At 44.0% G+C, this 24,191-nt stretch overlaps 1 protein-coding gene across 2 annotated transcripts; it reads right to left on the reverse strand.

Annotated features, from left to right (window-relative positions):
* Positions 1–314: 314 nt before the first annotated feature.
* On the reverse strand, positions 315–23,514 carry LOC118285680 (guanine nucleotide-binding protein G(q) subunit alpha). Of its 2 annotated transcripts, none has more exons than XM_035609452.2 (7): positions 22,333–23,514; positions 11,746–11,930; positions 11,442–11,596; positions 10,115–10,243; positions 6,780–6,909; positions 6,454–6,607; positions 315–5,949 (listed from the first exon to the last, which is right to left on the reverse strand). In XM_035609452.2, exons 1-7 carry the CDS (start codon positions 22,466–22,468, stop codon positions 5,759–5,761), a joined length of 1,080 nt encoding a protein of 359 aa, XP_035465345.1. In that variant the 5' UTR covers positions 22,469–23,514; the 3' UTR covers positions 315–5,758. The 2 variants fall into 2 exon arrangements, with proteins under 2 accessions (XP_035465345.1, XP_035465344.1); XM_035609451.2 differs by lacking the exon at positions 10,115–10,243 and adding an exon at positions 9,090–9,218 and having other exon boundaries at positions 22,333–23,510.
* Positions 23,515–24,191: the final 677 nt, after the last annotated feature.

Consider the following 24,191-nt stretch of genomic DNA (forward strand, 5'->3'; position numbering starts at 1 on the left):
GTGGAACCAAAGCTTCCAAGTAGAGCCAGACCGATATGGATTTTTGGGGGATGATGCCGATATCAATATTAGGCCTACAAGATTCCCGATAGCAATAGATCGGGAACCAGCTGACATCGGCTGATATATATATATCTATATATATATAGATATATATACATCTATATATATAGCCCAAGATGTAGAAGTGAATTTTTGTGACCTGTGATACGCTCTTGGACTTGGTAAAACTGTTGGTCACAATATAAAATAATAAAGAGTTACCTCAGACTTTTTTCCGACATACAGAATCATGAAACCCACTCACACCATCAGCAAGTATAGGAACAAATTTATTTCAATTTAAAACAGATACCTTGTCATTATGTTTCTCTCTTAGAAGGCGATAATGATCATAAGTCATGTTCATGTTTGAATGAGGATCAGGCAACAGTGGTTGAAACAAATACATGAAACACATTAAAAAAAAAAATATGGCAAGAGTTATGTAAATCAATAAATCGATAATAACCAACTGATCGAACCCCCTTTATCAAGAGCTCTGCTTCAATGAAAACATCCAAGCCCTCACTTCCAACACAAAATAAACAGCACATGCAATTATAATTACAGTTTCTTTAAAAAAACAAAAAAAACAGCAGATTATCTTTTAAATCTTCAATCTTAAATACAGAAATGAAGTCTTCGTGTACTTAATCATATCCTTTTAGTCTCTGGTGTGTTTGATTTAAAACGGGGGGACCAGCTCGGGCGGTGGTCCTGATGATGACCACAGCGTTGGCACTTAAGAGAGAGCCTGGCTCTAGATGAGTGGGGATGGCACACTCAGTATAATACATAATTTACATTTGGTTTAGATACAAAATAAAGAGCAGGGGGAAAAAAACAACAGCATTTTATACACCACTACACATTGACCTCCAGGTTTCATTGGAGTGAGGAAAAATAAATCATGTGGTCCAAAATAATAGTGTTCTGGTAAAAATGAAAAACAGAAAAGGTAGAGGGAACAAGTTAATTTTTTTTGAAAATGCACCGACTCCATACTGAAGTCCTAGGGATAACTTTGTTTGGACTAATTCCAACAAGCCCACAAAGAAGGGACATCACGCAGCCTCCGAAAACCGTAACGGTCCGGCGACGCCATCCGTCATTATTCAAGGCAATGAAAGGCAATAAATAAAGAGAGAATTGTAGTGGAAAAACCAGTCCAGACTTTTCACTGGGTAGTTAAAAAAAAATGGACAAGAATGAAAGCATGAGGAGGATTTAAGTGTCACACACACACACACACAACTGCCTTCCCTCTTTCCCAGCTCGTGTAAGGTGAGATTAATACGTGTCGCCAAACACACCGCAACGACGGGCTGCTAACAAACTACCACACTCACACTGAAAGCCAGCCAGCCCTTCGCCACGTGCCAGAGTTGTAGTGTCAAGTTTAAAAAAATACAACATCGCTTCGTCACTATTAAAGTTAAGCTGCACTCAACACACGGTAAATCTTAACACAACCATTGATAAATACTTGGGTAAGCATAACTGGTATAATCGTTCCACTTCAATACTGGCGTCCGGACTCTCTTGTACGACAGCTGTCTAAAGGTTGGCCGTCTGCTCCCTCCGCACAAGGCTAGTGTCATTTTAACAGCAGACAAAATGGCAGTTAAGGAACACACTGGTATTTTCTGAAATATATCTTAGCCCCATTAACTTAATTCATTAACTCCCCCCAAAAGATTTTCTATTTTTCTGGCAGTCTTAAGTTGAGAATCAGCCTGGAGTGATCTGAAACTGTACTGAAAGAAGAAAATCGCGTACGGACTTAAAAGAAATACATCAATTCGTAACACAAATGAATCAGATTTGTTCAAATTAAAAGTTATCAACAGGCTTAACGTGTTAACTTTGAGTTGAACTAACTTAACTTATGAATGCGTTACCAATTGAAGTATATATTTTAAGTTAGTAGGCAGTTTTCCTTTTTTTCCCAGTGCAGTTGGAGATGTGAAAACGTTACACGGAAACGCAGTTAAGATTCTGGACGAGTGATAAACTCCACTGAGTTGGTTGACCCCCAACAAAAATGACATTGTTTATTTGTCCCGGATATTGCAAAAAATTTTGGCGATTAGGACGCAACTAATCGACCACAGATTCTCTGTCAGTGTCATTATAAAACGTAGTGGGTTTTTTTAAATAAATCAGTTTTTGTAAAGTGAGGTATACACATTTTAAGCTTCCCCAATTAGTTGGACTGGTACTTTGTACATTCGTGTTCTTCTGAAAACAATCGCAGGATTTGGGGATGCAGCTGCTAAAAAATGACCAAACACCCATTATGCATTACACAACTTCCATGTTTGTCTTTTTCGTTTGATCTTAGAAATGAAGCAGCTTTCTGATACGTCTATGGCAACCAATTATCAAAACCCTGATGTCAGAGCTTCTTTGAAAAGCATCCACATCCTGCTCACTGCATTATCATCACCACCACCACCACCACAACAAAAGAAGTTTGACTAAACGTCTCTCACAAGCATGTTCCAACAGTCAGTTTTCAAAACCTTAGTGGCACTAACAGAAACCAGCAGCTGCCTGGATAGTAGCAAATCAATCTATGAACTGAAAAAATGCTGAACAACACAGATTTGTAGTTAATGGGTTTAAAATACGCAAACACACCCGATTGGTCGTTAGGATCACTTGGCTATCTGGTACAACTCAAAATACTTGGGAGGAAAATGCAATACTTGTCCTGGTAGTGTCTTTAGCGATACGTGTTCCTACACGGCGAGAGGTGCAACAGGTAACACTGTGATACCGTGTGACAGCATGACGTGGTGGAGGTCAGAGAGCCAGACACTGGGTCAAATTCACCAAAAGGGCCGAGATCTGTTTGCATCAACACCTTGCCGTTTCTTCCTACAGCACATACTGCAGGTAATCTCTCATTTACACACAAGATTTAGCAGTGGATGACTTGGTTCAATGTGGTCCTGTGCTCCACTCCCCCACTGTCTGATGCACTGTGATAGCCCTTAATGAGGATGAAGGATAAGTCACCTGTAGAAAAGGTCAAAGACCAAAAAAGTATCTGCACTTCACTGGCACTATCGAAGCAAGCCTCAAAAAACGTGGAAATTAACGATGCAAAAAAATGGACAACATAATTTTTTTTTAGTGTGTTAAATTACAAATAGCAAGCATCGACCCTGTAGGTCTTCGATCACTGATTTAAAAAAAGAAAAGAAAAAGTCCACCTACGTTCATACTGTACATTTTTCTAGGTATGCATTACAGCGCTGCGTCTATAAACCGAGAGGAAATACAAGTTACATGTTTTTTTGTTTTGTTTTTTTTTGTTAAAAATCAAAACAAAATGTGAGGGCTTCAAAAGAAACCGAACGGTATTATAAATGGATGGAGATGTGATGGCAAGTTACAACTGGAAACGTCTCGATAAGAAATAGAAGCAGAGATAAAGTCCTTACTATAACCAGACATTCGTGTGTTTTTTTGTGTTTTTTTTACAGCAGTTCAGACTCAAGTAGGCTCCATCGTGAGAAAAGGAGCACTTCAACATGACAGAATCATAAGCAGTCAAATTAACAACACCTTCAAACCTGGTCCATAAATTAGATAAATAAAAAAAAAAATCTTTAATTACTCTTAAAATCATCTTGTCACCATACTGTGAAGATTTTTTTTTTTTTACCAGCCCTAGTTAGTATGACTCTGGAGGCAGAGCTGTTGCAGTAGTGTGGAGTCGTGAGGCTGGTTAGGAGGAGCCTATTTTCTCTTGACTATTACTCCGTGCCAATCGTTTTCCTCAGCACCACTCAGCTCTGCGTAGTCCTATTAATCAAGTGAACAAAATCCATAATCACAGTATCAATACTACCATATATCCATAGGAAAAACTGTGTGCTAATGAAAGAAGTTGATAGTTTAGGTATTTTTTTTGGTAATTTTTTTTTGTTTTTGTTTTTTGCCAAAGATGGTGTACCACAGAGCATTATTTTTTTGTACAGGAGTGTTTTGTGTATATGTATTTACAAACAAATATACACAAACAACGTTAGCGGACTTTCGAGTGCGTTTTCTGTGAAAGGATCATAGCCCCCCCCTTCACCACTCAACAGCAAGCAATCTTTTTATAAACAAAGTGACTATACAGTAAAAAAACCAAAAAAACCTAACAGGCACATCCTGATAAAATGGATGACTGGGTCACCATCAGGAAGTGTGTCCAATTGGACGGCCGTGTGACGCAGGTGTGACGTCATCAGATATGGATTCTATCCGCACACCCCGGGGGCGTGAGCATGTTTCATTTACAGCTTTTTGTTTTGTTGAATAAGCTACTTGCAGCCCGGGATGCAGATGTGCTCTGCTGGCTGATAAAACACTGATGACATCACACTACCCCCCTCTCAAAACCTGCTTCCACCAATCACAGCAGAGCTTGTGGGGAAAGCAGGGTCCTCTCACCCGCTACCGGTGTTTCTGTAACAAGGGTGTAGGGTTGGAGTCAGATACGGTCACACACGGGGGATTTGTCCCTGCGGATCCAAACAGAAAAAACATCTGGAGGAGGGAAGCCGTGTGGTTAACTTAAACGTGAAAACACAGAAATCTTAAAATGATCCTTATGTGAAGTAAATTTCTGGTTACTTCTTTTTAATATGTCTTTGTTTAAAAGTTTGTTTGTTTTTTTTGTAGATTTTCTCACCTTTTCTTATCACCATTCCATTAAGCCATTATCTGTGTAATAGAAGTAGACGTAGCAACAAATTTCTATCATTAAAAACATTTAAAAAATCTCAGCAATGAACAGATTTTGATTAGCTATGTCTTGCCCTCTCGTGCTTTTTGTCTTAAGTGTGTTTACATATGCATTTACTTCATAATATATATTTCTTTTTTTTTCTTTTTTCAACTGCGATGCTCACACTGGTGGGTACATTCATAGGTGCGAGGTGGGGAACGAATTGTCAGACCCGTCCCTCTTGTGTCCCGTGTGCAACCTCACACCCCGTCTGAGACGCTCTGCGGTCTATCGTCTTCAGCGTCCAGCCACTTGTGATTGGCGGTTTTGGAGGAGATGCAGTTTTTTACTTCCCTTCCACCGGCAGGAGCTCAGAAAGGAGATGATGGAGGATCTGATCTTGCACCGCTGAGGGTCAACTCCGTGGGGCCAAAGGGGTTCGATAGTGCTATTCACCAAAACACAGCTCCTTGCTAGTTAATGCTGCCCCCAAACACACAAACGCAAACAAAACACACACACACACCAAAGTCTCCTTCAGTCACTGTACAGCTCGTGTGAAAAGTTTGTGTGCCGGATTAAATGTGCCAGAGCCAGCAGCCGCAGCCAAATCTGACACACGGAGCAGCTTTGCGAGGAGCGAAGGATTCTGACACAACAAGCTGCCAAGTGAAGAAGAAGAGGGCGAGCTTTGGTGAAAGAGCGGGGGCGGCATTTGCAGGTGGGAGGATCTGTGAATGTACTGTACTGGGTGGGGGGAAAGGAGGGGGTCTGTGTGTTTTAGTGTGTATGTGTTAGTGTGTGTGAGTGTGTGTGTGTGTGTGTGTGATTGTTGGCATGGTGTGTGTGTGTGTGTGTGTGTGTGTGTGTGTGTGTGTGTGTGTGTGTGTGTGTGTGTGTGTGATGCATGTGGAGCCGAGCGCACACTCCCAAAGGAGGTGTGCCTTTGTGCAATGGGGGAGGAGATGTGCATCACAGCGCGAGCCCTCACACCAGGTTGTACTCTTTGAGATTGAGCTGTAGGATGGTGTCTTTGACAGCTGCAAACACGAAGCGGATGTTCTCAGTGTCCGTGGCACAAGTGAAGTGAGAGTAGATGATCTTGTCGCTGTCTGGGTTTAGGTCCACAAACATTTTGAGGATGAACTCCCGCGCCGCCTGTGCATCTCTCTGGGGACCTTCAATTTGGAGACAGAGGAGCACATGGAGAAATGTTTACATTACTTCTTATCACAAGGACTGTGTCTATAATCGCACTCTAAAGTTACTCTCACAACTGTAGTGTAGTTGGATTTTGAATTAATGTGAAATACAACAATCACAACATCTTGTGGTTGCGCTCGAGTTTACTTGGCAGCAGACCCACACCTCGTTGTCCCTCGCTCTGGTTGCTTAGTCTAACCCAAGTGCGAAAGACAGGGGGCAAACATACCAGACTTCACACAGGTAGATGGGAATGCAGCTTAATATATCACACAGACATATTTTTGTAGAAAGTACTTAAGATGCATATAAAAACAGCAATTTCACGTTTATACTTTGGGGGTCACACTGGTCTGAAATTGGTTTTGATCTGTCACATAATCCCTCTGAGGGGATGACTGGCAAATTTAACTTACTCTGGTGGGAACCAGACAAAAAAATGTATCACACACACAGAACCAACGTAAACATGATCTAACCATCGAACTCGGGGAAATAGTCCACCAAGTGTGAGTAGGAGATCTTCTCCTCCAGCAGGTCCTTCTTGTTGAGGAAGAGGATGACGGAGGAGTTTTGAAACCAAGGGTAGGTGATGATGGTCCTGAACAGAGCTTTACTCTCCTCCATACGGTTCTGGTGTAGAGGGAACAGGGGGACAGAAGTGTGAGACAACCAGAGTTCTGTGGCTTTTCTTGATACAACTTGTTTAGATGTTCATCATCTCACAACACACACACACAGAAAAATATAATACTTCTTTATGTATGTATTTGTGTGAAGATACAGTGTGTTTTAGTGCACTCACCTCATTGTCCGACTCCACCAGGACCTGGTCGTACTCGCTCAGCGCCACCAGAAACATAATGGAGGTGACATTCTCAAAACAGTGAATCCACTTCCTCCTCTCGGACCTCTGACCCCCTACATCCACCATCCTGATGGTAAGATGAAGGTGAAGAGGAAGATAACAAATGAAGAAGCAAGAGGGGGAAGAACACAGGAATTTTCAGTTTTCAACAGGACAGATGTTTGAGCTTTTGATACTTCCAGTGTCGAGGAATTTGCTTTAAGCTTGTTTTAACCACGGTTTTGAATCCATCAAGACTCTAGATTTAGTGACTGCACCAAATTATGAACCCTGCAAATTCTATGACAAGACAAATACATGGGATCATAACACAAACATTGTGTTGGTCCAAATTTGTTTCGAGTCTAGCAGGCCTGAAGATAATTTCTGGTGTATGTCTTCCTTTAACATTTTCAGCACATGACCTGAATAAAAAGATTTGTACTGAGACACAGCAGTGATCATTTACTCTGATTTAACCATTTTTGAACAATTAACACCTCATGGATTCAAACACCTAAAGAAGATGATTTATCAAATTTAGAGCAAAACAGTAGAGTTTTCTATATCTGGCACAAAAAAAACCTACACAAACACACCACTGTGAATGATGAATATGCTCTAAGTGAGTCATGCGTGCCACTGCAAAAATGAAAGCTTCCTTGTTAAGACAGATCTAGAATCATTTTTAGGAGGAATGCCACTCAAGTTTAGGAAACATTTTCAAAACCAGAAACTAGACAAAAATGTAAGTATATTCATATTTGAATCTGATTTGTGTACCAATAGAAAGGTTTTTTTAACTGCTATATAGAGTATATGTTTAAATCCAACAAAAGGCATTAATTACAGATGAGAATGGATTATGATTTTTAGTGTAGCTAGAAGCTCTGGTAAAAACCTTCTCAGAACCTGTGCAGTCAATTGTCTTCTGATCTGTGTATTTAAACCAGTAGATGATGTATTTTCTTGAAGGAAATATCTTAATTCTTAAATTGAGTGGCATCCATCTGTTCAGACACGGGTTCAACATGATACTAGATGAGTCTGTACTGTTCATGTGTTTGAGTGAAGGGTCGTAAACTATTCATTTCTCTACGAGAGAGCCTTCTCTGCCTACGTGTGATCAGGCACCACACACGAACAAACGTGAAGTTTTGAAATGCACTTGGACGAATGGGGAAAACAGGGGGGAACTTAAAATGAAGGACAACAGAAGAGATGGAGAAGGGGGACAGGGACAGACAGGAGGCAGTGTTGAAATATTAACAAAAGATACAGGGGGCACCTCTGATGGTGGGATCCATTTCGTGGTAGACGCCGCCTGCATCACCTAACGAGAAGCTACGATCTCAGAAAACTGAAACCTCAAGAAGGACGGCATATATAATTCATAGGAAACTAAAAAAAAAAAAGAAAAAAAAAACTTGAGATGAAACCTTTGACTTCTGCAGGCAGACTGGCGCGCAATTCGCCGAAGCTGATTCACGAAGAGCAATTCTGACTCATAAGTTGCGCGAATCCTCTTACGGTTTCTCCTTGACAAGGTCACCCGTCGACACTCGTCTGGGATTTTCGAGTCCCAGTTTCATTAAGCTTTCATCTGTGATGACCGATTGAGTAAAATCATACATGCCAAGAGCCCTTTTCTTCAAAAAGAGATATAAATAACACTAGAACAATTTAATGCCTAATAGAACATTTGTTGGTGCACCTTGGGAACGCAAACACCGTCTCAAGAAAATCTGAACAGTTCACGGCACAATGCTGCCCCCTGGTGGTGGCCCAGTCCAACTGAGGTCCACAGAGACCCGGGGGCCAATATAGGCCCTGCAGGACCTGCTGCCCAAAATAACATTCCTCCACCGCGGAGAGGACGACCTCGTTTCTTCTGCCAGCCGGAGAGGAGAGGAGGAGAGGAGGAAGTGACCCATTTACAGCCCGGGCACCAGAATGTAGGACTTTGTGTTCATTAGGGTATGTGTTACGTGTGGTGTGATTGCCGTCGGTGGCATGAGGTAAAACAAAACGTAGGGGCTATGAGAAGACTGTAAAATGCTGGGGAATTTCATGACTGGAGCATTTAAGAGTAGGGATGGGAAGTAGACACTCAAGTCACTAGTTACAAGTTCTTTTCATTAACGTGGAGAAAAAAGAAAAAAACTGATTTCAGTTAGGATTTGGACAAAAACACATCGAATGGCTTATGAGTTAATGATGTCACGACAGAACATGGAGGGACTCGGCCAAAAAGTTGCATCTTTCTACCTGAAAATGATGCTTTGCAAGTCGAAGGGGTACTCTATGATTCCTGTAGTGGGGATGCGCACCCTGAGCACATCCTGCTGCGTGGGAAGGTAGCTGGAATCAGCAATACGATCCAGATCGGTAAGATAACTACAGGCAGCCGGGTGGAGAAAAAGAGAGATAAAGAGAGAGAAACAGGAGAACAGTTATATAAAGCGTGACAGGCAATTACCACAACCCCCCTGCCATTCCAGGAAGTGTACACGAATCCTGTTGAGGAAGCTTCACAGAAAAAGCCACATCTCAGATACAAAGGGGGGTAAGTTACTGTCACTGCTCCACCAACACTTTCCTTCCATAAACCAATAAAGTACTTTTTAGATTTGCCGTTAACTTGCAACTGCAGCTTTACTTGACTCCTTTTAAACTTTTAAATCGACAACAATTTGCAGTGAGGTCAAGCAGTTTGCGGATTATGTCGCAGACAGTGAAGTGGCGTTAGTGACAGTAGCAGTGACTTCGGCAGCACCTGGAATTAGATAAAAAGGGTTTGGACAAGTGAGATCTCAAAGTTCAGCAGGAAACATGTTAAGTCTCAAATCTACGAGATTTCAAACTGGGCCAATCGCCTCACAGATTTTAAAACAACTTCCTGGAGAAATCTTTGACATCACAGTCTAATCCTTCTGCATCTGGTATTCGGTGGATGCTCCCCACACGCTTTAGTGCAGCAACATCTGGCCTGATTTCTCATCCTGGTGTCAGAACCTCGGCGCAATTCTGGACACAAACCACTGATACGTAATCAGGTTTAACAAAATGGCCCCAGGCTCATTTAAAACAAACACATTTTATATTTTCCTCTGTAGGACAGATGGGTCTTTTTGCACTGGTTATTTTGGGGGGGAATTTGCAAATTCGTTCCCTTTTTGGCCATTTTTTAAATTGAGTACAACTTTTGAGAACTATTTCCATCCTGATTGGTCATCAGTGGTTTCCTGTCCTCTAGCCACGGTGATGCTGCAGTCCCGGTGCCTTGGTGGTACCTGAAGATGACGTTCTCCAGGTCAAACGGGTACTCTATTATACCCGTTGTGGGCACACGGACCCGCAGCACATCCTGCTGGGTGGGGACGTATCCCTCCGCGGTCACACGGTCTAAATCGCTAAGGTAACTGGAGATACACATTAACAGTGTCGATAACGCTGAAATAAAAGGCAAATTCAATGATTTTCGTCACTTGCTCATAAACATGCAGGGAAAAAGATACATACACATTTACAATCGCATCACAATCACACCAGGCACACCTGAAAGCATACATGCAGACTCGGAGCAGCATTTAACTATAGTCCTGATGTTCCACAGCCAGGGGGCACTATAAAGTGAGTTAAGTACATTTGGCAATAGTTTCTCCTGTCATAAATCATCACAATGTTTTTGTAGGAAACACACAACCACAGGGAAGGAGGCTGACACATTTGAGTGCAAATAACAAGTTGGAAACATATCTTTTTTAAATTCAGTGGTCAGGAGTTTATCCCTTATTGCTGACATTCAGACCATAAACACAAACCTCAAACATAAAATATAAACCATAGCAGGTTTGCATTAGGAAAAAAGGAGCTACTGCAGAGTGCAGACATTTAACCTTAGCGGGGAGACATTGTAAGAAGTTTATGAACACGTTAAATGACAGGAGCGTGGCTTCCAACAATTAAAAGCCAAACAGAAGCTCTTGTACCTGTGTGGCTCGAACATTCTTCATAAGAGATTAAAATAAGAAAAAAGAGGGAATTTTAAAGTCTGTCAGTCAACACTATGTGCAGACAAAAGGCCAATGTGCTGCCCTGCCCAGCATACATGACAAATTCCACAAGGTAATTATATGCATACGTATGAACACACAACCAGCCACCAACCACGCACACACACATAGTTCACATCACATTAACTATTACATAATACCTGACTGACAACCATTTGTGAATTTGTTTTTAACAGGAGGCATCAATCCCCAATCTTTGAATATTTGTAATTTCAATTTGCATAAGATCGGAATAAAATCTTGGCAACCGAAAAAAAATCAATTTCAACAAAAGGTCAATATGTATAATAAAAGGACCCAATGGTGTGGGATTTGAGAAAATAAATTGGTAAATTAAGATAACTCAAAAAACTAACAGTTCCCAAACCAACATCGGACACCCAACCTTACACACACACAAAGAAAATAGCACAATGACAGATTGTGTCACACACACACACACACACACACACACACACACACACACACACACACACACACGCATAAGCACACGCACAAGCACACGCACACGCGCACACGCACACGCACACGCACACAGACGTACTATTTAGTGGAGTCAGACAGCTGGTACTCTCTGCGGCGGTCGTAGGCCTCCTGGATCCCCGGGTCGGACCACAAGCATTTGATAGCTACGATGTAGGGTGTGTCAAACCCGGCGATCTTCTCAATGTCCACCTCCTTCACCAGCATGGCATTGGACTGGAAATCACACAGGGGGAAAGGTGAGACGGAACACAAAAGAACCAAAAAAAATGTAAAAAAAATGCAACCACATTTGAGGCTCAATTACTGCAGGCCGTAGGTCATAGTAGTATGGGTGTAGTCTGTTTCTGTGGGTCAGTACCTACCCGGTTCTGTTCATATTTGTACGGGATCTTCAGGGTCTCAGTGGCGCGGATCATGGCCTGCATGGAGGTGAAGACATTTTGGTAAACAAGCCGGATGAAGCCCCTCTTATCTTCGTCTGAGTATCCGGCTCCATGGATGATCCTCATCTGCTTGATGAAGGTGCTCTTGCCACTTTCTCCCGTACCTGAACACAACATGACACACAGAGTTAGAGTTAGAGAACAGAGGCCTGAGAGAGAGAGAGTCTGTCATCACATCCAGAATATCAAGGGAGAATAATAATAATACAAGATAAGAGCCACTCCGCTACACAGAATGAGACAGAGATCAGGACAAGTGGGTAAAGAAAAATGGCATTTTTCATAAACTGACAGTATCAAGTCTGTGGTCATGCTGGAAATCACCATTTATCAGTGCAGCACGACTCAAGACATTTCAAAAATGAATTAAACACAGACAACCGAAGGGCTAACTGTGCGCTCTACTTAGTGGCCTTACAAGCCTAAATTAATAATAAATGGTCATAAAAAGCTAGTTTTGGGGGGACATGAAATCATTTCAACCCATTTATCAGAACAAACATACTCAAGATTTACCAGCAACACACAAAGTTGCCGGAGCATACTGACGCGGACAAGTTAGCTCAAAGAGTTTAAATGATGTGCCATGTTGGTTGTTGAGCCGTTAGGTTACACTCTCAACTTTTTGGTTCATTAAACAAAATGCAGCCAAACCGACAACTTCTTTGATATGGTGTCAATTAGTTTGCAGCCGATTCTACGTGAAAGGATTTATAGCATCGTAGAAAGAAAAGGCAAGTAAGAAAATATTCTTCTTTTTTAAGATACTTGTCAATGAAGTATAAACAACCTTTCATGAAGTGACCAAAAGACAGTTGTATATGTGGCATCTTCGTCAAGTGATAAGTGAACACCACAGGAAAACTGAAAATCATAACTTTCATGAGAGTAGGATCTATTGCAGGACTCTGTACCTATAAGTGGTATACTGTGTATCAATATTGTGATCTAAAATGACTTATACAAGGATAGAAATATCATAATACCCAACCCTAATACAAGTTAGTCCCTGTCCCCTACAATTAGCGAAGAGCTCATTTTAAATTCAGACTCCTCATTTGTGTCAAGACCAAACGGCAAATGCGTGACCCAGGACATATGCTCCGCGAAAGGCCGAAAAAACTTTTGCCGCCAGAGATCCAAGAACCTGCTGTTTGATTAGCATCCTTTAATTTCCGTTAATCAGTAGGCTAAGTACATGGGCACCGCCGGTTACAGACGGGGCCAGAGTAATGCTTCCTCTCGAAACCCGATGAATGTCAGATGCCCATCTAAGTCAGTTTCACACGTTACAAAATCCCTCTGCTGGAATTCCAAGTTGATTAACTAAACCGGTTACGACTGCCAACATGTCAAAGCTTCTTTGTGCGACGTCAGGATGTTATTGCGGTTTGGAAAGTGAAAGAATCAAAAATATTTTCCCGGAGGCAGAAGAGTGAGAAATACAAGCTAATTTGATGAGGACGATTTAGACAACTTGCCCTACATTAACACTGAACTGTCTCTTGCCAAAAGGTGACGGCAGGACTCGGGAGTCGTTGTCAAAAGGCTGTATTCTCTCAGTGATCCTCCTCTGAGTCCATACCTGCCTGGATGATCATTGTGATATACCTCGAGGTGTCGGGTTTGCAGATTTACACATATGGTAAAATGAGCCCAAGATATAACTGGATTATAATGTACATTCATAACAATTATTCTGTTTCTATTCAAGCCACAACATCACTGATGTCAGTGTAAGAATCGTAATCTCTGAAAATCACTTTAAGATTTACAAGGATTGCCAAATAATCCCCCACTTCGCTGGGAGGGGGTCTTCTGGGCCTAAGCCACATTTCACACGAGTCCTCTATGTTTTACGTGCCCAGAAACCCTAAGGCAATTTTTTTTATTTATTGTTTTTTTTTTTTTTAACGCTGATGCCATCTCAGTTCTCAGTAGAAATCAAAAGGGATCCAGCACATCCATGATATCTGCAAAAGTGAAAGGGAAAGATGAGGGAGAAAAAAAAAAAAAAGAGAAAACATACACATACTCATCTCACCACCACCTACATTCAAGGTTTTTGAAGAGCAGCCATATTTCCATTACCATGGAAACCCCATCCTCTGTCTCCCTCTCTTTTTTCATTCCTGTATTTTTTCCCACCCTTCTTCTGTTTTTTTTTTAACCCCTCCCTCCCTCCCTCCTATCCACCCGCCCCTTTTCTCCTCTCTTTCTTAGCAGACAGTAAATATAACTATGAGCCCCTCAGGCTCTTGCTCTGTTCTGTTCATCTTTCGGTGTACCACAGAAGAAGAGCCTCAGCTCCAAAGAGACTCTGAAAGGGGGAGGGGGGCAGCTGGTCTGGGGTCAGTATTAGGGGGGTTCCTCAACACCAAGAACTGTAAGACCGGTTGGCAGGGATAACCACTTCTCTGCTGATGCACGAGAAAATACCCTAATTCCTGAAGAAAATTCAGGTTTCAACACTGTGTCCATAAGGGGAGATGACTCTCCCTCCATCTTCCCTTCAGACAAAATGTCCAATTTTGGAGAACAGGGGCATGCTAGAATATATCATTCATAAAAGGTCTTCATAATTTCTCCTGGATGAGTCAATGCAGTGCAGTGGATGTTGCACACTGCTGCCTACAAGGTAGTCATCTAATAAGAACTGTGATTGTCTGGCTAACAAAGGGAGTCAAGTACAGATAGTGTGTCCTTTGTATTGGGCTGCGGCGATAGTGTCCTGGTGGTGACTGTAGATTGCTTCAGCGAAGCAGCAAGAGGATCACTCTCTAACTTTGTGTCTGATTTATTTCTCGTGACCCCATCACAAGATCTCCCTTCACTATGTTCTCTTAACTGTCGTGTCCCTCTTTCACCAGACAACACACTGTGAGCCTCTGTCTTCCCTCTTTCCTCCACAGATTGTACCAGCGCCAGCCACAACCGTTTCCATGCCCTCACCAGCTCTCCCTGTCGATTACACCCACCCCCCACCCCCCTCCTCTTCCTCCTCCCCTTCGTCACAACCCCTCCTAACCTCCCTGAGGCTAGATTTATGCCACTCCATTCTCATCCCTCTCTGTCAAGAATTTTGGATATTCATAACTAGAATCCGTCCATTCTTTTTTGGTAATGACCTAGAAAAACGAGGTCACCTTTTAATAGCTCACACACTACTTGGGTTTGATAACGCTTTTTGTTCAAGGTAGCTACGAGTGTGAGAGCGAGAGAAAAGCGTTCAGAATATGCCCCAATGCAACAGTGCAAGGCACACTACACAGCCCACACACACCAACACTGGTCTTTTGTGGAGCCGACGTGTTTCAGGTAGCAGAGCTAGAAGTCTGAATCAAGTGTATCCTGACAACAAGAAGCAGAAAAGTAAAACTCGCTCCGGATAGCACAATTCAGAGTTGGAGCAATGAAAACAGCATGCAAATAGCAACAGGTATCCGTCACATAAAAGACACCAAATCACTTCACCTGTATCCTCCGTTGCCGGGCTAGCTTTCATAAGCCTTTACATAACGCAACTGATGTCAGCTCGTGACACAACACCTGATGGACTTGACACACCGCTGTCTCAGTGCAGCGGATTTAGCTCGAGCCCATGTTGCCGCAGCGTCGCCACGTCTGCGTGTACTCGTCCTTACATCTCGGCGAGGAGCAGTTCGAGTTGTGAGGAGGACATTTTATGGAATGTGATGGAAAAAAACTGGGGCCAGCCATCAATTTCTGACACCTTATTTTTAAGGCTCAGGGTAGAATTCGGTTTACGTTACACTGAGAGTAAGGGGCTAGGCAATGCATTATGTCAATGAGTGTCCTCACTAAGAAGTCTACAAGTGTGTCTGTGTGTCATCATATCCTATAATTCTTTTGTCATGCTTCATATGCAGGCTCTTCAGGCCTCATGCACATGCAAGGCCATCACTAATAGCCTTGCTTCCCTCTGCAATGGCCCGTCACAGCTTTCTATGAACAGGAAAGGCAGATTATCGGCATCATAAACCTGCATGCAAATATACACAAAACACATAATGGTCCATTAGTATAAACGCTGTTGGCTTATCTAAGGGCATGACAGTCCAATCTCAGCAGAGATGAAGGAATTTGCATGGACAGAGCAAAGCAGTTTTATCATCAAAACCTCAAAATTGGCATCATATAGGTGTCAGCCTGACCTGGAACGAAACTATATGAATCAGGCAGTCACAAGGCTAATCGCAGTGAAGTGTGGGTCTCAATCTTTCAATAAGTTCCTCTCGGAAACTGGCCTCTTTCAGACGTACAAAAAGGATTGAGCCAAGACGGCCTGGAGCTACACAACACACACACCAGCTGCCGAACCAACTGTGGTGACACACAGATCCTGTGGTCAACCTCAAGGCATGGCTGTTACCTCCACCCTGACGGCCCATTTTTCCCCCTCTCCTGCAATGACCTGAGCCGTGCAGGCAAGTACAGGACTCCGGCAAAACACAAACGACCATTAAGACAAAACTGAAGAGGATTTTTTTTTTCCCTCTTATTTTTATTTTCAGCTTTCCAACATGTGCTGCTCGTTGTCGGGGAGTGGGGCATGACACCGCCGCTTTGTGCTGATGCCTCTGCATCTGCCGAGTGCTCCGTGTGCGTGGGATTCAGAGCTGTAAACCCAACATACGTGCGCACACACACACACACACACACACACACACACACACACACACACACACACACACACACACACACACACACACACACACACACACACACACACACACACACACACACACACACACACACACACACACACACACACACACACACACACACACACACACACACACACACCTTAGGACAGCTTTGTCTGTTCGCTGGTGAGTATGCACTGAGTGCTGTGATTGTCGAGTGGGTGTGGGTGAGCAAAAAAAGAAGAAAAAAAATCTTTGCTAAAGATTTGAAGCGAGCAGCAGTATTTCAGTCTGCAATACACGCTGCACTCGGCTGCTTCGAAATAAAAACAACCAAATCCTAGATGTTGACTTTATTTCTTAAGCCGCGGCACTCAGGAGATACCATCGCTCTTCATCCACACATGGGCAGAAAACATGGTGCAATCTAATGTATCCACATTAGGTTTTGACAATAGAATTCACAAGCACATTGTAAGCCCAACATCCTCCCAAAAAAAAAAAAAGATAAGTGTACGCATGGACTATCCTTCCAAATCCAGCATGAAGCGGGAAAGTGACAAAAGCGACAGAAGTTGAAACAGATGATCAGAGAGAAGTGTGGGCTTTACTGTACACAGCAGCTGGTGTGAGTAAACAGGAATGAACATGCCACCCTGTCAGCAGAGCGGGCTGAGGAGGCTGGCAGCGAACGGAGTCCTGTCTGGGGACTCGGGGGTAGCGGCAGTATGTGGGACAGTCACCATCTAGCCCCGCTCACCCCCGTATCTCCAGAGAACCAGCCATGACCCCATTTTTAAAAAAACGTGCGTGTAAGTGTGTGCGTTCAACTGTGCACGAGTGAGCAACTGTGTAAAAGACACCATGCCATAGAGGGAGACAAAGAGTGTGCGTGTGTGTGAGGCTGACTGAGGCAGGGAGACTGTCTGAGCATTTACTGAAGACAAGCAGAGATGCAGAGAGGAGCCTGGACGGAGACGCTGGGTATGTTCTGTAATGGAGAACATACGCTGCGTGCTTACATCACTTCGCTGAATTCCAGATTACTGAAGTGAGGGCGTGACCCTTTGACTTCAGGTGACTGTTTGTACATTGTACAATCCTACAATCCTGACTGGCAACAGGTCATTGTGCCGAGTCGAGTGTGACAAATATTTCTACACAAACTGAGGTATCACACAAAAGTAGCTGCAGTTTTTCCAAGGCATCACGCGTACTGCTTGACACACATGATGGCCATCCTTTAAAATAAGAAAACTCTGTCATAGCTCAAGCGAGACGACCACAGGACACAAGGAAGAAATTTCAACAATGGTGAAACTTTTTGAGGACAGACTTTGCGAGATGGTAAGGAACTACAAACATTGGCCACCACCGCTGTTTACAATGCGGATGCATTTTCCCTCTTGTACATCACAAGAACCTCTGTCACAGTTGCCGTATTGTTGTCGTCAGAATCTTAGCTGCAGCCATGCCAACAAAAAAGGATGGACGGAAGGTTGATGGTTACATCGTTTGAAACGGACAAATCTTTTTTCATATGTAAAGGCAGCATAAATTAACCTTAAGGTGCCGACCTTGTACCTATCATCTAATTCCGTGTTTCTCTCCCTTCCCCTTATATATTTTTTCCTTTCAACAGTTTTAGCTTTCTTATAAAAAGGCCGCAATGACCTCAAAAATACAACACACTCCGCCCTGACACTGGAGAAGCTTTAAGATAACAGTAGTAGTATTAGTAGAAATTACAATGATTAAAATGTTAACTATTTTTTTTAGAACAGGGAACAGATTACTTTCCCTGAACTGTGCAAACCAATGAGGAGATTATACAGGTACACATACAGTACATTCATTTTGCTGACGCTTTTGTCCAAAGCAACTTACAATCATCGAGGCAGGTAGTATTAAGGGCCCACTCGAACTTTGCTACCAAGATTTAGAGGTGTAACCCACTAAGCCATACCAGCACAGTTTTATTGGCTGTTATTAGGCTGTTAAAGATATATCTGCATTGGTTCATGTGTCTACTGATAAGTAACCGGGAAGTGCAGAACAGAAATATCAAAAATATATTTGGAATAATTTAGAAACAGTGCTTCCATTACATAGTTGGTCCAAAAGTGAGCAGTTTATTTTTCGACAAACATATCTTGGTCACAGTTTCTTAATAATCAAACATCAAGATATCCTCATCAAAAGGTTCCTTTTTCATGATAAGTAATATTTCAGTAATATCACAGAGAGAGAGAGAGAGAGAGAGAGAGAGAGAGAGAGAGAGAGAGAGAGAGAGAGAGAGAGAGAGAGAGAGAGAGAGAGAGAGAGAGAGAGAGAGAGAGAGAGAGAGAGAGAGAGAGAGAGAGAGAGAGAGAGAGAGAGAGCTAGAATATCCCTATTGCCATATATGATCAAAATAAGATGGCTTGGCAAGACAGGGGAGGTCAGCACTAAACATCTGAGCCTAACCCCTGATCCTCTTCTTGGTTCAATCAGACTGAAGTATGTCTTAACCTGGAAACAAGACGTTCTGTTGAGACGGAGGGGATCAACAGGAACAAGTCAACCTATGAGAATTTAGAGAAAAGACAATAAAACCATGTCTGGGGTTGATGTGCTGCCGAGCAGCTCACAGCATCTTGGCTGTTGGGCCAACTTTTACCCCAGTCAGACCCATTAGATGCTGTGCTTGATGACCAAAAATGCCTTGCTGGCGTCATTCCGGGGGTGTTCAGCTGATCCGCCATGCATTCTGTCACTGGGGTTTCATGTGAAACGCACATTTTCGCAAAAGAAACACCAATTGCCAACTGGTACACTGCACTGCTTTCACTGGGATCTTACGGTTTGCCCTTGATCAGCACTTTGAGAAAGCCCTTACTGTAAGTGTTTGCCCTTCCATCTGACTTTACTGACCGTTCGCTCACTCCAGCAGCTAATTTACCCTATGCAGCGAAGGCCACAGCTCCGGGCCCACTGTGTTTTGACCAAGTAGAGGCAAACCACTGGTCTGTGGAGCAGGAAGCTGCTGGTATGGCCTGATATGGCCCTCAGTGACAGGCAGCCAGACTGTGGGCACTGCTGCAGCCCTGGCAGAGCTGGTATTTTCTGACCGAGTGGTTAAGCTTGTAGGTGTAATAGCTTTCACCTACAAAACTAACCCTAACATCCATCCTCTTGGCATTCTTAGTCTGGAAACCTCACACCTGCGTACGGCATAACCTTATAACCGGTTCAGACATGGCTATCGTGGCGATGCACTCTGACCATGTGGTGAACTCTGCCAAGAAGGGAGAGGGACACAAGGGAGGGTGGATCCTAACTAGAGAGAGAGAAACATTGTAGTTAGGGGAATGCTACAGAAATAAATTGTCGTAGCTTTTGCATCACCGTAGAGCTGAAAAGATTTGTAAATCAATCCGCAACTATTTTTGATATTTTTTTAAGCAAAAAATGCCAAAAATATGCTGGTTTCAGCGTCTCAAATGTGAGGATTTGCCGCTTTCCTCGCCTTTACGTCGCTGTGGACTGATTTATCTTTTCATTTTGGACTTCTAGACAATAGAAGCTGTTTTAAGAGGTCACCTGTGACTTTAAACCTGTATTGATTGTATTTGAACCTACCAAAAGCCCCCAAACATTCAATTCAAATTATATTTAAAGAAAAAAACAAGAATAGTAGCGACTCCTCATTTTAGAGATTTGACTATTATATACCTTGAAAAGAAATTGAAAAGAAATCATGTGATTGCCTGCCGCCAAACTAAAACATTTCAGTACTAAAGTACCATGCATACTTAGTCCGTAAGGAGCTGTTGAGTACATTGCTGCAGGCCCAGTTGAAACCGTGCAACATATCCCCTGCACATGCACTGATCCGCACGACGGTGGCTGCTGACAGAATAACTCCCAACGATATTCTAGAGAGACATCTGAATGGTCGGCGATCATTATGCGCCGAGCATATGGCCACGGCATCACTTTCCCTCTTCTGTAAAAAATACACTATTTGGAACGCGGCGGTTGCATGTTCAGATACAGCAATTGCCTTCATCCTCCAGTGAGGGGAAGAGAGGAGAGGCAGGGCGGCTCACTGAGGGCTGTGGGCCCGAGAGCAGTGTCAGGGGATAATAGGAGTCAGTGACATCTCAACGTCTGAGCAGCGGATGTGTTTAACCAAGCCTATTAAGACCTGGACTAATCCTGCCTTACACGTCCTTATCCAGGCGTCCACTGACAGCCTTAACTCACACAGAACGGGCCACTTACAGCATGACTGACTGAGGTCCTCATTTTCAGCCTCTCACACCGACACGTTATTGTTGTTTAATGTGTGAACAAAGGCTAGAGCAAATGACTGCCAGAAATATCACTTTGTCGAGGCCAACCCCTTCATTGATCAAGAGGGCAGGAGAAATACGGCTGCGGCACGCAAGCAAACCATTTTTTCGAAAAACCGCCACACAAAAGCAAACATCCTTTCCACTCGTTCACCTTGGCCTGCAGGTAGAATAATAGAGTGCAACAGCGATTAAAATGTATGACACAGATTAGAATATGTCCCATCGACGGTATGACTCTAGTGTGGCCTACTTCTCCGAGCTGAGGTATTCAGCGGGGAAATGAAAGGAGACACACATGTCAAATAACCAGGGCTGCTTTTTCATGGGTGAGAAATGAGAGCAAACGTTTAAAAAAAAACGGAAGGATGCAACCTAGATATTTTTAATTGTCCTAAAATGGACACCTGCTTTTATTTCCAAGGAGCTTTCACACTTGAAAATCAGTTGTCTGTAAAGTGCCTGGCGGGTCACATCATTGCACATGCGAGTACAATTCGCCTGCTAGATTTTGCCCACGTGCACAGCGTACATTTTCCTGAGAGCGGCGCAGGTACATTTGTGGGAAAGGCATAACCTAATGTTCCCCCTTCTTTGTGTCCACGGAACTATGAATCAATGCGGCACACAGAGCAACTTGTTCAACAGCAGCTCTCCCACCTGCCCACACACGGCTATAAAAATAGATAACCTACTCAGCTAGACTCCAGGATGAGGGGGCAAATCCCTCAGTATCCCTTGTCCACTGGAAGGGACAGATTTGTGACACGGGGGTGCACACTGATAAATCAAAAGAAATTGAATAAATGAATGAGTGAGTGGGTGAGTGAGCGAGCATCAGGCCAGATCTTGCTGAGGCACCTCAGGTTGTAGAAAATGTTATGCAACATGGTGTGCAACAGTGTAAAGCAAACCCAGAGCTGCTGCTGCTGCTGCTGCTGCTGCTGCTGGCTCTTCCATTGCCAAGTGACCATCTTCACCTATTAACCAACGAACCACAGTGGCCGCTCTGAAGGTGGCCAGCTGGTTAGCCAAGCGGGCTAGTTGTCCTGCACGTCAAAGTGGCCACCACTGACTGGCATGTGGTGGCCAGTGAACGGTGACATCTTCAGTGAGTTCGATGAGCCAAATGAGTGAGCCGATGCCAACACACACACACACACACACACACACACACACACACACACAGAGACACACACACACACACACACATTGGAATAAAGCCTGTTCTTGCAGATGTGCACATGGTCAACTTATCTTCTCTTTAACTCAACAAGCGACAAGACGCGCGACGCATTTCGGGAAAAAAAAAAAAGAATCACGCCGTAAACGTGACTTTGTCGAAACCAGGCTCTTCCCAGCTAGCAACCTTAAACTACTAGCAGCAGCATATCTGCTAGCATCGCCAAGAAGGCCCAAGGAGGTTGGTGTTTTTTGCACACAGCGACACAAGAAGGCGACACAAGCGAATGTGAAAGCATGAGAACCGGCGGGGCACATACCGAGGAGAAGTAGTTTCAGCTCCCTCCTGGAGTCCCGCTTGTCTCGGCGGAGTTGTTTGTCAATTTCGGCATTGATCCGTTTCGACTCCTTCGCCTCTTCGCTCAGGCAACAAGCCATCATGGACTCCAGAGTCATCCCCTCGGGTGGTTGGCAGCCCGGTTCAGACGGGACCCGACGGAACACTCGCCCACGCTCTCGGCTCCCTGTCCCGGATCCCCCCCCCCGGTCCTCGCTTCTGTCTCGGGCGAGGAGGAGGCGGCGGCAGCGGCGGCGTGTCGGGCTGGACGGACGGATGGATGGATGGATGGACGGGACTCGGGTGGGGGGGGGGAGGGGAGACTAAGCTAGGGGCCTCGCTGTCAAGTTGCCCCCCCCAGCCGAGAACTGCGACTTCGCCCGGGCGTGCTCGGCAAACCGCTGGAGACTCGGACAGGGGAGGGGAGTCAGGAGGCGGCGGGGCCTCGCGAGATGCGCTGCTTGAAAAAAACCCCACCGCAACAGATTAGCCACTCGACACCTGGTTCCTACCGTTAACCCCCTCGATCTCTCCGTGGTCCGACTCGATCTCCTGTCACTGTGGCACAATTCGCGATCCGCCCCGAAGTGGCTGAAAACAGCGCGACATCCAACCCCCGTTGAACGGCGGACGTCTGTGGAGGCTCTCGGACTAATTCGCGAGCTACTAGTCGTTGCTAAAAAAAAACAAGGAAAAAAAAAAAGAAGCTAACAATAATGATAACGGTTGTTGCTCTGTCCGCTCTCCCGAGTAACTACACGAGCTAACGTCGGCTGAAAACAGACGTAACGGCCGCGAACGCCGCCTCGCTAGCGCCGCTAGCTTCGCCCCGACGACGACGACGACGCCTCGGCTAACGCGGTGCCACAACCCCGCAGTGATTGAACACGCGCGGCGGGTCGAAGGAATTTTGTCCGTCTAGCTAGCGATGGCAGCACAAGCACTCCATCACATCCTGACTCATTTTGACGGTCAAAAAAACAAACAAGAAAGCTAAATATCTCTCTCTCTTTATATATAAATATATATATATATATATCTCTGTAAGGCCGCCGCCGCAGCCTGGAGGAGGAGGAGGGGATGAGATGCGTGTCGAACCGGCTGCTTGGTGCCAGAAATGTAGTCACTGCAAGCAGCTAGCTGCAGCTGGCTGTTCGGGTGGCTCGTCGCTGGAACAGGGTGGGCACGCACGCGCAAAGGAACACGCGTACGCATGCGCGCGCAGACACTCACTTACACACACACACACACACACACACACACACACACACATTTCCTTCTCTCACACACACACACGGGGAATTGCTTGAAACATTGCTTTATGGTTTGGTTGTTAAACAAGACCCCATTTTGAAAAAAAACACGCTTAAACTAAATTGCCCCCCCCCCCCCCCCACGTTGTTTTGAGTTGCGTGCGCACACGAGGCATTACGGTAACGGCCCCGTAACTGATTTCACAATAAAAGCGACGTTCCGGTGACAGTTCATTCAATTAACCAGAGAGCTGGTCAGTCAGCATTATATCATTCATTTGTATGTGCAGAAATGTAAAAAAAAAAAAAAAAAAAAAGAACAGTATAATAATTGTTATATATTAGCTATTTTCTTTCCCATTTGATATTATTAGGAAACGTCCTGTGTCCACTTCTTATTGATAGTAGACCACCCAAGTGGCAACCATAGACTGTATATAAAAAAATGGATGTAGTTCCAGAGTCCGGAAAGTGATTCCAATGCAGAAGTGCCTGGAGTCTGTATTCTGTTGTATGACCAGCAGAGGGCGACTCCACTGGTTGCAAAAATAAGTTTCTATTGAAGTTTGAGAAAATAACTCCACCTCTG

Source organism: Scophthalmus maximus, chromosome 15 (assembly GCF_022379125.1).
Source record: "Scophthalmus maximus strain ysfricsl-2021 chromosome 15, ASM2237912v1, whole genome shotgun sequence".
Classification (NCBI taxonomy): domain Eukaryota; kingdom Metazoa; phylum Chordata; class Actinopteri; order Pleuronectiformes; family Scophthalmidae; genus Scophthalmus; species Scophthalmus maximus.